The following is a 14,829-nucleotide window of genomic DNA, read 5'->3' as shown; positions in this document are numbered from 1 at the left end:
TCCAAATGTAAATATGTACTTACACAGGCTGCAGACTATTTAAGTGAATATTACTTTTTTTGTTAACATTAATTTGCTTTCTAGTGAAGTTTTCATTCCAAGTAGAAAAATATATATGAAAAATATTTAACACAATGAGTATTAAATTAAATCTATATTTTTAATAAAAATAATTTAAAATACAAATAATAATTTAGATAAAATTATATCATATCAAGCAACAAAAACTTGCTAGTACCTATATAATATATTTTTTGTTCATTTTCTCTAAATTACTTGGTGCTTCAGTAGGTATTCTGGAAACGTGATAATGATCGTGTTATGCTCAGTATAAGAATATAGTTATAGGTAATTCACATAGTGAAAATATCTTACTATTTTTTGATTTTCGTAATCACGTAACTTAGCAGTAGATGTTAAACTTTATGATTATAATTCATATATTGGTTTGGTAGGTATGGTGATACCATTGTGTAACAAGAAATAAACGCATTGAAAATAAATTTGTTTTATTATTTATTACATTCTTAAATAAAAATATAATAACCATAGTAAGTTACTAAATTTTGCAAACAAAAGAAAAAACACTAGTTATTTTGTTTTAAACAATACTTCATGGAATGGCAAAGGTGAAATATTTTTAGTATGTCCTAATGCTACCAATAAATTTTTTTAATCCTATTTTTAATATTACTAACAATAAGCCTATTGTTTTAGACAACACACTTTATTAAATAGTAAATAGGGCTGTCCAATCGTAAAATTAGAGAAATAAATAATTATAAATCAAGCAAGAAAAACTATAGCACAATATTCAGTACAATTCATGTATAGAAATACCTTTATATGACTAATTTTTATTGCAATATTGTTATAATTCTTTGTTCACGTACATTGCACGTTTTTTTATACAAACAGAAAGACACGTTTCATATATAAAGCTATGCCAACTACATAATAAAATTAATAATACAATAAATAAATAAACGTAATAAAGACCTTAAGTAATTTTTACTAATTTATTTTGGACTGTTTCCTAAAATTGTCATTTCAGAATGTTTATGTCTTATTCCTTGCCGGACAAAAATTCTACTAAGGAAATGATTTAGAGCTTGCTCTAAACACACAGCCAAATATGGTAATCGTTCAAATTTTCTTCGAGTAACAAATTATGTATATTAATAATTAACGCTAATATACAACCACTCTAACCATACTTTGTCTAAACTTTATATCACAATGTTGATTTGTACGTCAACTTCTTTGCAAGCCAGCTTGTTGTATGAGTTATTTGAACTATAACTGCTATAGTCGACAGAGCTTGCACAGAGAACACGGTAGCTACAAAATCATAGAGTAACTTTGGTGAAAACACCGTCCACACGAATAAGTGATGTCTAAACACTATTGTTATGACACAATAAATTACTAGCTGGTACACTCGTTGAAAGGCGAACACGTTTATCACTCTCCATACAGAATCTAGGTACCTAAAAATTAAAACGTTATTATTAAAACATTCATACTTAATAACTTGATTTTAGTGTTACTGAAGAATAAAAAAGTGTTATACTTGCTATAAAATATAGATAGCAAGAGAAGCTACAGTATAATATCACATTTAACTAACATTAATTTAGATAATATGTTAGTTGATATATCTGCGAATAAAGTTAGCTAATGTTCAAGCGTGTGAAGATTCATTCGATTCGACGTTAACAGCTCAAGAAAGAATTAATTGACTATTTCGGTAATGTTTACGTAAATAGATAACACGGTCTTATTGTAAAGGTCAGAACACTAAGCCCAATTTCAATGGTGAGAGCTTAGTACGATAATGTCTAACTTTTCGTTCGCTTTAACGCCGCTGTACGTTGCTGTACGTCACTAGTATCGCGTAAGATGTTGCTTAGAATTTCGAAGGACTGCCGTATTGATATTCTTAAGTGTACAGAACCATAATGTTTGATATTGTTTCGATTTATTTCGCTGGCTTAGTGTAAAGAAATTAATAATTGAAATTTTATCGTGTTCCAGTCTTTTCAGTTAATTTTCTATTAGCCGTTCTTCACGCAAGCGGATTTTTTGTTATTAATCTATCGTTTTATCGAGTTTCAAATCAGAACGATTCTAAAGAAGTTCCACTTCAAAAATGTGAAAATCAGAGAGTTTCGAGTAACCGTTTCGGAAACGTTAATGGTATGCGTGCGTGCGTGGGCAAAACACATGAGTTCACGTTATTTTTGGCGTAAACTTGTGGAGGCCTATGTCCAGCAGTGCACTGTTTAGGCTGTAATGATGTGCGTGCGTAAGTGAAGGTTCGCCACTCACCGGCGCCAGTCCGGCGCGCCGGCGCCGAGCGCGCAGAACAGCGCGGCGCCGGCGAGCGCGGGCCCGGCGTGCGCGTGCAGGCCCATGCGGAGCGCCACGCGCGGGGCACTGTACTCTCGCAGCCCGACGTAGCCTGAACCCAGGTCCACTGATGCGAGGCTGTTTGAGTTACCCTGGGAGTTTCATTATTTATTTAATTATTACTATCGTATTTTTTTTTTTTTTTTTTTTTAATTTTGGCATCGCGCGGTTTGCGCATATGCCACTAACAAATACTATCGTATTTACGTAAACAAAAGGTGAAGCGTGTCGCTAGACTTTAAAGACACTAGGTTGTTAAGTAGCATCTTGTTTACATCCAAAAACTTCGACTAGCCCGTTGGCGCAGTTTGTGATGACCCTGCTTTCAGGGTTTTGCTCCGAGTTTTGTGGGTTCGATTCCCACCCTGAGTCTGGCTGTAATATAAATATTTATTTATGTATTATTTATAAGTATGTTTATTGAAAAAAAAATATATGTAGCTATACCAGTCGGCTGTTACCTATAAAACAAGCATTAACTTGCTTACTTTAAGAATAGACGACCGTGTGTGTATTGTGTATATATTTATTTAAAAAAAAAGCACACATCTGCATCATCAAGGATGAGTAAGTAAAGAATTTATTTTGAATTGGATAAAGTAATGAAGGCACTTAAGAGAGTAGCAAGTGTAGTGCATTTTTTATTATCATCATCATTTCAGCCTCGTCCACTGCTAGACATAGGCTTCACAAGTTCGCACCAAAAATAGCGTGAACTCATGTGTGTTGTCGATAGTCACCACGCTGGGCAGGCGGGTTGGTGACCGCAGGGCTGGCTTTGTCACACCGAAGACGCTGCTAGCCGTCTTCGGCCTGTATATTTCCAAGACGGCAGTTGGATGCCATCGGTCGGCTTTTTAAGTTCCAAGGTGGTAGTGAAACTGTATTATCCCTCTTACGACAGCAACGGGAATTTAGTTATATACCCTCGTAACATGTAACATCTTTTTCGTCAAGGTAAATACAACCAAGATATAAAGCCAACATTTATGATTTTTAGAATAATATAAAAATCGAAGAGAGATATTTGAAATAAAAAGCGTGGAACTTGTTTTGCCAAGAGTTAACAATGCTACCGGAGCTTGTTAAGTACGGAACCTTACTGTCTATCATACGGTATCCTAATGTCACTAATAGTTATGTCAAAAATTTTCCATGTATTGCAATAAACAAGAAGATTTATTTAAGAGCTATTTCACAAAAATCGGTAACAATCAGCGAAATTGTAATATTTTGACGTCGTTAATCTCAGTGTTGGATGCAATAATGTAATTTATATTCTTGAAATATAATAGAGCAACCTTTGTTGTAGTCCATAGTCAGATCAGAATTTTGATTTATATTATGTGTATAAAATTATTAACCTTTTCATCAGCCTCCTCCCTGGGTAAACGGTCGCAATGTATACTTTGAAGTCCTACTTTTCAATAACCTCTACGTTGAAACCATTTTAAAAAAATACGTAATATGTGGAATATAATTTTGTTGCGCACTATCGCAGATTTTTATTCAATTTGTATCTCTATTAAACGTAAAAAAAAAATTTAAAGTTACGAATATTTTCCAAATAAGTACAATTTTAAAAGCGATATTTTTCTTAGAAAACTAAGAAATTTTAACGAACTATCTTCATCAAATTAAACTTACATCATTAAGGAATACAAAAAAAAAAAAAAATTAAAAGATGTAATCATTTTTAATACATTTTATATTAAATAATAAAAAGATAGTATATATTACCACGCATCAAGCCCAGTAAATCAGTCGAGCGCTAGCGCTCTTAGAGGTAAGGTCCACGCCAAATTCTGCGGAGCCGTCTCTTTCGCTCACACGCGGCAAGCGCCTGTTGTTATAGCGGATAAACCGCATTTGATACTTTTATAATAAAATATAAATAAAATAAACATATTACGAAAATGACTGTAAAATAATATAATGATAATTTCTGTAAACAAATGTATAATTTAATTTTCTTTTCTCACATTATCAATACAAATAGGCATTTCAATCTGTTTGTCTTGTTATTTGTTAATTAATATGTTTGTCGGTGTCGATGTCATAAAATGCTATTTTATTCATATCGTAAATATTAGATTCATTCGTAAACTGAAAAAACTAAATCAATTTAAAAAAAATTGTTTCATAAATTTGATTTTTTATTTTTATTTTAAATTTATTGACTGTTGTTATATAACATACTTGAAATTTTTAACAAATTAATTATGTAAAAAACATTTTATACCATAGTTATAATTTTTATTATACATCAGAAAATGATCAAGATAGTCTTTTGGTTGTCACACTATACTTACTAGCACAAAGATCGCGCGGCTCGTACGACTAGCGCGATGCGACCAAATTTACCTAAACTTGCAGAGCGTAAAATTGTGAAATGGCTCTTAATTTCTTTATTGGAACGAAGTTCCTTTTGGAACGAAGTTCCTTACGGCAGGCTTGACATTTGGCTGGGCGATCGAACTAAAAAAAATGTGATACTAAAACCGTAAGAAAAATATATAACGGAAGTGTCGTAATATCAGTCACACGACTGTATGACGTTTGTAAAAATAAAATATTACTAGTAAACTTTTTTAAAAATTATTTATGTAATTTTATACAGTCGACAGAAATAAATAAAGCCATTAGTTTTTTTTTTAATTCACTTAATAGTTTGAATTATTATTATTATTATTTTGATTGATTTATTTTATTTTACGGTATTTGTTATTTTCTAAAATACTAAATTTCCTAAATACTTTTATGTACTTAACTAAAAACTAATCAACAAAATAAAAAAAATCAAGAACTAGAAAATATATATAAAAATCAACATTTATTTTTTCAAATTGTGTTGCTTCTATACTGTCCGAAGGAACTTCGTTCCTACCTGGTGTCCCATGACACCACATAATTTTTTATTATTATTTTTTTTTTTGTATAAAATTTGTCATTCCTAATTCTCGCATTGAATAGGATAAACTGAGGTAGGGCACAGCAGGAATTTCCTGCTCAATATATGGAGCAGCTCGACTGGGGTAGTACCTCGACCTTACAGAAGATCACAGCTAAATAATACTGTTTTTAAGCAGTATTGTGTTCCTGTTGGTGAGTAAGGTGACCAGAGCTCCTGGGGGGATTGGGGATTTGGTCGGCAACGCGCTTGCGATGCTTCTGGTGTTGCAGGCGTCTATAAGCTACGGTAATCTTTTACCATCAGGTGAGCCGTACGCTTGTTTGCCGACCTAGTATATAAAAAAAAGGTTTCACACACTTTAATTGTAATTTAATTTTAAGTAATTAAAGCATTTTTTGGCGTATACCAAAACAACTAACAAAAGTTTAAACAAAACAACAAACAATTTTCAAAAATATAGAACGAGAGTCGAGGCGCGTATCCGTAACACAGATGCTATCTAGACTTGGGTAACTCATGAGTGAGTGATACAAATGAAACATATCTTTTCAAGTGAGCTAGTCTCTCATCAGCTCACTTGCGTTTCAAATATATCTCCAGCTCACTAGGCTTATGATTCATTTTCGAGAGACTGACGTAGTGAGCGGGAGTAAACGAGACTGAGCTAGTGAGCTCCTTGATCGGACGATGGCGTTTATCATGCGAAAGAGAGAGATAGTTAGCTATGGCTCTGTATCTTTTCGATTCATATTTCACAAGGTCATAGACTCAATGGTCTTGCTTTGAACAAGCGAAAAGTCCTCCCATGACCATGGTTGCTGTAAAGTATCCGAAACGTCGGGAATCAAAAGTTAATAATAAACCGCGATAAAATCCGAAAAAAGTGTTTGATTAAATGAGTAAAATTCGCGTAAACCTTAGAAAACAATAAGCGAAAAAGTATTTTTTTCCAACAACACAAGGTTGCATTTTGGTTGCATTATAAAATTATTTCACTGAGCTAAATGAGCTGAAGAGAATGAGTGATATATATCTCTTTTCTTTTCAGTGATATAAAGTTCGCTTGGCTAAAGCTATCGGTACTTAGCGGGGACTCGGAAGGGGCGGGGGCCGCGCTCTAGCGGCGTCTCAAGTTGTTCGTGCGTGTTGTACATAAAAATTGTAGGTGCAGTCACCTAATTATTTTTCTTTTATTTATATTTACTAACAACAGTCAAGCCCATAATATTGGACTCTAAACGTTAAGCATAAATGATAAACTGAAAATTTTGTTTCATACCTGATAAAAGAAGAATAGAACTCCAATCCAAAGATGAACGAGTGACTTGCTCAAGACATCGACGATTTCAGTGTTCCTTCCTGTTCTAGCGTCTAACAGTTTATGGTCTAAACATTTAGACGTCAATTTACAGGTGAAATATATGCTCGGCACCATAATAACGTTATGGGGTCTCATCAATAGTATTACTATCAACATCAAATCGTTGTACATGATATGAGTGATCGACCGAGCTAGGTTTAACTTGACTTCGTCTATATTCCACGGTTCTTCCATTTGGTCATAGAAGTAATCCTCACTTTTTGCCTTAGGCTTGTTATACGTAAATTTACTATTGCTTTTTAAAGGAAAACAGCATGTTTTAAACACACCGATGTAGGTAAATATTTCGAAAACAAATTGGGCTATAATTATTGCCCAAAATACGTCGACTATTAATACTGGGTCCCAAGTTTTTATGACGGGAAATGGTGAATCTAAGGAATTGGTTGATATCCGGTAGCATAATATGCACGCGATTGCCACAACTGTTAGAGCGGAATGCATTTGCATGTAATTATTCATATAGCGTACATTCCAAAGGCATATCGCTAAAGTTAGAAGAGTACCTGAAAACAAGAGAAAATTGGTACAGATGCTTAAATAACAATTTTTAATCCCATAGATATTAAAAAAAAATCTATCTCATATACGAGTAAAATATTTAAGGATAATTATTATGTTTTATCACATCATATTTTTGGGATTCTTAAAAAATTGTTGATTATTGTGTATTTTATTATTTATATTATAAATAATATCATTACATAGTATAAAACAAAGTCGCTTCCGGCTGTCTATATGCTTAGATCTTTAAAACTAAGCAACGGATTTTGATGCGCTTTTCTTTAGTAAATAGAGTGATTCTAGAGAGAGGAACACTAATAGTTTTTGCAACCGTGCGAAGCCAGGTCACTAGTATATATATAATACGTATGATTTACCAATAACAAGATGTAATTCGAGGTAGAAATCGTTTTCGGGCGCATTTAACCAATCCGCAGTGTCGGGGAGGAACATCCAACGGTCCCCAGTTTGATTCATTGTTCTTAAGTACCTTAAATTTGTTTAAAAAGTTCAAGTATTATTTTAAGAATATTTTGGTATATCATTACAATTACAATTGTACATATAATGATACAACTAATACTTTAAAAATTGTCATTATACAAGTTAGCAAGCCGTTAAATAATGAATCGTGGAGTTTATAGATGCTAGCGATCCATAGTTAAGTTATTGTTAGACTTTTCAGAAACATTAAAATAACTATATAGATAGATATGTCTTGATATAGATAGATATGGATTGTAACATAATTGACGGCTTACGGTGACGATCTATCTTTAGACAGATTGTACCGACTAAGTTAACAACGTGAAGATATATGCATACATCTAGAAAGATATAGTGAATAACTTCTCTAAATTTCTTACAAAGGAGACTCACGGTAGACTAGACAACGGTAAAGGGTATGACAGGAATCCATTAGGAATGCAATAGAATAGTTTTACTGAAAATACATTCAATCAACAAAATAAACTGATTGGGTATGACACTCACCTATGCAAAGCAATCAACAAAACCCACTGCGGTACAATACTAACACCGACTGAACTCATCCTATTTTCTAAATCCGGTTTTTCCTGGACCTCTGTGGCTCCCGACCATCTCTTAGCGAAGTACATCACAATAACCACAATTGTCCTCACTAGGACGAAAAACATCAACGTATTCCAAAAGAAATACCAAGTCATGTGTTCCTCTTCTATGAAACTTGTTCCAAAGAACGACCAAGAGTGAAAAAGCGTACCAATTATCAGTAAATAGTCTATTACGTTCAGGTCTCGCAATACTGTCAGATCTTTTGTCTTTTCCATTACTGTCTTTATAATAAAGTACGTCACCGTCGCTACGATTGTTATGGCTATAAAGGCTATAGACCATACTGGGTTGAAAGAACAAACTTGGCTTTTGGTTTCTGTTATGAAACAGGCTATAATTAATACTATTGATGATATTGTCATTATGATGAAAAAGGCGATCAAGGATCCGGCTTTTGATTTTTGCTGTCTATATACACTGACTTTCCTTTTCACTTCCGGTTGGAGAGAGAAAAGTGTCAGACACAGTAGGGCACTCGCTAACTGAAAAAAAAAGTTGTAAAAAGTATTTATTTCGTGTTAAGTTATCCTAAACTTTGTTTATTTCATAATAATCGTCTAAATTATAAATATAACTTATAAAGGTGACCGATGCCGGGATAACCATCCAACTGCTGGCTTTGAAATACACAGACCGAAGACGGGCAGTAACGTCTTTGGTGCGACAAAGGCCAGCTCTGGGATCACCAACTCGCCTAACCAGCGCGGTGACTATGGGCAACACACACGAGTTCACGCGATTTTTGGCGCGAACTTGTGGAGGCCTATGTCCAGTAGTGGACTGCAATAGGTTGAAGTGACTAAATTATAAAATTTTGTTTTACCTGCAAATAGGGTTTGGAGTATTTAATTTTTGTATATTTGGATCAAAGGTTCACTACAGCCTTACCACCTACTACTATGCCTCTCCGCTACTCTAATAAGCCTTAACACATACTACTTAATATAATGATACATTTAGTATGATTCTACATGTAATTTATTTTATCACGTTATATCAGCAGGTCATTTAGTAAAGGACCAACATTTTAAGCTTTATGTTAGTTTAGTCATACTCACAACGTATAGAAGAAAAGTGGCGACACCAATAGCGAACATGTCGAAGTCAGTCGATGATTCGGTGAGATATTGAGACATCGCTTCCAAAGATTCCTCATAAAATTCCTTGGCAATTTTCGCTGCGCTTTGTTGTCCCGTTGCCAAGTAGTGGGCAAATTGGGTCTTAGCGCGTTCGAACTGTTTGTAAAACTCTGAAAGTAATATTTTTCCAGTTTGTAACGGAAGACAAAATAATATAGTTGTGTAACTGACATCTGGCGCAGCGGAGGGCGTGAAATATAAAAAGTGATGCATAGAAGTTGTGGCCAGCTTTCGATTAGCGGTGCTGTCGGGAAGTCGAGCTGGATTGTGTTGAGCTTAGTTATGTCGAGATGAGTTTTGTTGAGTTGAATTGTGATGAGCTGATGAATATATTTATTTCCTATTTAAAAAAGGAATTTACTTTAAAAGTTGAAGTAAAAATATGAAAATGGCAAAAGAATTACGAATCGGAACGGTACAACGATTAATCTTCGAAGTGGAGCGCTATGTTAGTCAACTTGGGACAACATTACCTGCTTGTAACTCTTACGATTGTAATAAGTAACGAAGACACTCTCTTGTCTATTGTTATACATAAAAGTGGATCAAGTAATCAATATTATTACAATAATATTGATTACTTGATCCAGTTGCAACCTTGTTCGCAACAAGTCAGAGATAGTTTTATTTTTTTGCAACTTGCCGACCCTACACCGCATCCCCCCATGAGCTCTTACTCATCACAGGAGCACAACACTGCTTGAGAACAGTGTTATTTAGCTATGATTTTCTGTAAGGTCGAGAAACTACCCCAAATGAGCTGTTTTTAGTACCTCAATATAGTCTTACCTTTGTCGGTAGAGGGTACGAGGCGTGCGTTCCTCTCGGCCAGCACGTGTAATAAGTAAAGGTGTTGGCGTGGGTCTGGAGGTAGCAATGCAGGCAAAATGCGGCCCACACTGTCTCCAGGCGGGGGTGAGTTTAACAGCCAAGCCAATGTCGGCGCCACATCTGTCTGTGCAACCGTAGGTCCGGCGCCGGACCTGTGAGATTGATGATTATTGCACATATGTCGTTATTTTAAACTTTAAGGATATATTTAAAGAGATACAATCAGTGTATTGACGAGGCTCATGCAACAGGAAGCGAAAAGGAACGATAAAGGGCGCTGTGCGTGTGTGCTGTGCTGTGTGTGAGGGCAATAGCTACACGCTTATCCACAGACAACTAAAATTAATATATTTTGCAACGTTTTGCAAGACATTATATTGATTGCTGTTTTCTATACATAACATACAGAAAAAGTTAAAAAAAATATATGACAGCAGTAGACTCACTCGTGGGGACATTTAAAGCCGTCACTAGTTAATACCACAAGAGGAACGAGTAGTTCAGCTGTAGACGCTCCACCGTGACCGCCAGCGTCCCTCATACCGTGGTCTCCACATACTAGCAATACTCCTGTACGATCCTGGAAATTGATATATTGAAAAATGATAGGACGTGTAGAAAAGAGAAAGATTAAGAGATGAATGACCACTTTGGCAAATAAGATGCTAGGTACTTACTAGTTTAAAAAAATATGGTAACTATTAAATTGAAGAAAAATTTAAGAATAAAAAACCAAATTTTTTGCAAAAATAATAAAACTGGTACAGGTTTAAGGGCACATACTGATTAGCTCACTGTAAAACTATACCTAATTATCCCAAAAATATGAAAAAAAAAACAAAACTCTCAGTTACAAAATCTTGTTGTTTTTTAATAATAGAAAAATACTTTTTGAAAATTTTGTTAAAAATAATTTTTGAAAATTTTATATTAGAAAATTATTTTTCAATTTTTTTTTTTTTTAATATTTACCCATTTCTGCATAGCATGATATATTTTTTTGACAACATTGTCCATTTCTACCAATTTTGGTTTTATTTTCGGACTCCTGGCACCCTCCAAGTGCCCGATATGATCGAGTCCTAAATAGTGAAGAACCATCAAATCAAAGGTAGGTTTCTTTTTCTCATCTGGAGACAGAACTTTATCTAGATGACGAGTTACGTTGTTATCCACCTGAAATGTTACGTATATTATAATAACTATAATTTGATTACATCTCACATTATTTAATACATTAAATGGTTTTTATATTTAATTTCAGAAATTAAAACTGATAAAAAAATATATTAAAAACGAGTGTGCTTTAGACCACACGACTGAAGTAAGATTTCGTATAAACAAAATTATCTGTTTCTATCTTCACTAACTTATATCTTCCTTTCAACTTCCGTTCGCCTCGCCCAATCACACTTTTCGTAACGCTTTCGTCACGCATTCACCAGTTTACTCTTAAAGTTAAGCGTGCATAATGAAGTTTTACTTCAATAAATAAGTGCAGTGAAAACTTGAAAATTGGATAATTATAGGTCTTTTGTATTTTTAATATTAATACTTTTAATTATATTTATTATACATACAATAATTAACATGGATAGAAATTGACTTCAAAAAGTATAGCAAGACGAATTCGTCTTAACCTATTTCGTCTGAACCTATAATTTACCATAACTTACTTCTGTATAATCGGTGACAAAGAACGATGTGGTTCCATCAGATTCCGACCACAATCCAGGAAACAGTCGTAGCCACGTATCATCACCGTACATTACAGTGCGACGACCTCTTGATGCCGCTACCCGTAACACGCTATCACCGGCAACCGCTGGCGCGCCAAAGTTTAACGCCACATCCGCAAATGTCGATACACTACCGGTCATCATAGCCTGGAGGTGGAAATTGTGATAAGCAACAATAAATAATAAATTAAAGGACAGACATATTAAATACATACCACACACAACTAAAAGTGTTAATGCAAAAGGCAGGGATGGCGAACCTTTTTGCACACATACTACTTTTTATGTTAAATTATACTGAAAGTATAGTGTACATAAATTCCTTTAATTATTGGACTGCCAAATTATATAACATTATTATACTTGTTGCATTTCACCATCCCTGATACAAAGCATTTTAGATTAAAAATAAAGCTTGCTGTACACATTGCCCTTCACCTCCTATAAATCATTTCTATAATACAACAATATTTAATATAATACATATATTTCAAACAGAAGCAATGCTATACAACATAAACATTTAAATATTAATATTTTATGTCAAACCAGTATCTATATTAATTACATAACTTATTTGATTATGAATATGAGGTTAGAGGAATTCAAGTCAATATGATTTCAAGCCTATAACTGTGATTATTCATGCACAACTAAAAATACATAAATGCAAAAAGTACTTAAGCTTGCTATAAATAAAGTCTACAGTTGCCTGTCCATTTCATGTTTAGCAACATGTTTAATGATTGCACTGTACAAAATTGCAATGAAAATAATTCAAACATTCACAAAAAATCACACTAATAGCAATGTTTATGAATGGTTTACTTTTCAGTATGAACTACTCAATAAGTAGTGTAAATGTTGTATGCTGTACCATTTTGATACATAGACCACACAATTTTTCGTGTAAGTTATTGATAACACAAAGAGCCAGTTTTTTTATTAAGGATAATTTGAAAGGAAAAAACAAAGTCCTTTAATAATTAATTTAATGAAAATATTTCAAAGTGTATATTTGTGTTTCTTGTTCTTTGTAATCAAATTATTCTCAAAGTACTGAATTGTTTATTAATATTGTAAGACTAGTTTTTACAAAAAATGGTTTATAATACATTATGATAGCAACTGGCTAATATAGCCATTCTCCATCATAAATATTAAAGTAAGCTATTTTTACAATTAAATAAACACAATATTTTAAAAATTGATATTAAATTCAATTAATTTACAGAGTTCAACTGTCGCAGCTCTTTGTGTCATTTAGTAATTGTTAATTCGAATCAGAATTAAAATTTACAATTTATTTTTTATTGAAATATCAAAATAGTATTTAACCACAATACCAAAGAAAAAACTGTTTCTTTTTACTACTAAGTTAAGTTAAGTAAAATTCTAAAAGAGAAAAGTAATGAAACAAAAATGAATAACAATGTTTTTTCTTTGGCTCCATTCCAAGAAACAAAGCAAAGCAGTGATTAATTACAAAAAGTGACACTTGCAAAAATATCCCGCCAGAAGTTTATTGTGCGCCGCCATTGTGCCTTTTCCTTCTTTCTTTCTGGTGACTGTGTAGGATTTAATATTAACCATTTTTGATTTAGTAAATAATGACACAAGAATATCTTTACTGGACTAAAAATTGTTTATCCTCTTGCTATATAAGTAATTTAGGTCTAAACTATATTAATTTTTTTTAAAATAATTTAATATATATTGGAATAATTTTTTCTTTGGTCCTGTGATTATAAATATTAATTTTATGTTATTTTAATGACTTTTATAAACGAAGATATAAAACTAGCCAAACAATAATATTGCAATGATATGTTTTATTAATTAAAATCTTTAATACACATGAATTTCTATACCTTGATTCGAGGCATGGTGACTGTAGGTGGTTCGGCAACAGCTACATAAATACATGCTGATTTATTTTTTATTAGCTGTCCAGTGAATGGCATGTACTCTTCAGTTACAAAGTCATATCTCAAGCCATCTATCACCATCAGAATTACACTTTTCTCACCAGGATTGTACACTGATTGACCATCAATACTAAAAAAAGCAAAACATTAATTAGCACTAAATTGATTATAACCAAATTTTAAATAGTTCGAATGATAATTATATTTGCATTGAGATAATTGACAATATGCTCAGTTATTCAGTTATTACCTAAACAATGTCTTACCTGATCTCATTTATAGAATTTGGAAGGTCATCCATACTGGCTAGTTTTCCTGAATGATATTTTAGTGGAAAAAATCCATATAAAAATAGGGACAATGTTCCCAAGGCCGTTATTAGCAGCCAAAGGCCAGTCCAACGATGGTGGATCCAAGGCAACATGGTAGTGAGATAACTTAAAATTTTAGGTTTAAATGCCAGTATAAAACCGTGGTAGCATTACGATTCACACACTTTCGCTAGTAGTGTAGTCATTTCCAACACAACCATCCCCACTAACAAATGAAGTAACACATGTATTTATTACTTCAATTACTTTATTGGTAACATTATCAGTGTATCGGAATTAGATCGTAAGATAAGCATGATCGGCCTACAGGCCGGTAATTGTTTACGCGTTAGTTAGGTCAGGTGATGTTGTTTTAAATTTTTGACATAATATACTCAATAATTGTATGCTTTGCTACACTACAAAGAACAACAACGTTATTGAATAAAATGCAAAATAATACAATAATACAATAATATATTGCCTTATTTATCTTTGTCAAGTTGAAGTTTGTGTACTTTGACATAGTTTGACAACCCACAGAATTGATGTGTCAGAGTGTCATATCGGTACCT

At 33.2% G+C, this 14,829-nt stretch overlaps 1 protein-coding gene across 1 annotated transcript; it reads right to left on the bottom strand.

The window, feature by feature from the left end:
- Window positions 1-492: 492 nt before the first annotated feature.
- On the bottom strand, window positions 493-14,618 carry LOC123661697 (GPI ethanolamine phosphate transferase 2). The gene is made up of 13 exons (XM_045596644.1): window positions 14,210-14,618; window positions 13,887-14,073; window positions 13,518-13,583; window positions 11,953-12,162; window positions 11,249-11,452; window positions 10,723-10,856; window positions 10,235-10,428; window positions 9,361-9,555; window positions 8,205-8,784; window positions 7,589-7,701; window positions 6,606-7,213; window positions 2,332-2,504; window positions 493-1,490 (listed from the first exon to the last, which is right to left on the bottom strand). The coding sequence occupies exons 1-13, from the start codon at window positions 14,365-14,367 to the stop codon at window positions 1,235-1,237; spliced, it is 3,078 nt and encodes a 1,025-aa protein (XP_045452600.1). The 5' UTR covers window positions 14,368-14,618; the 3' UTR covers window positions 493-1,234.
- Window positions 14,619-14,829: the final 211 nt, after the last annotated feature.

Source organism: Melitaea cinxia, chromosome 17, assembly GCF_905220565.1.
Source record: "Melitaea cinxia chromosome 17, ilMelCinx1.1, whole genome shotgun sequence".
Classification (NCBI taxonomy): Eukaryota; Metazoa; Arthropoda; class Insecta; order Lepidoptera; family Nymphalidae; genus Melitaea; species Melitaea cinxia.
The sequence above is the reverse complement of the archived record's forward strand: the minus strand, read 5'-3'. Positions and strand labels throughout refer to the sequence as shown.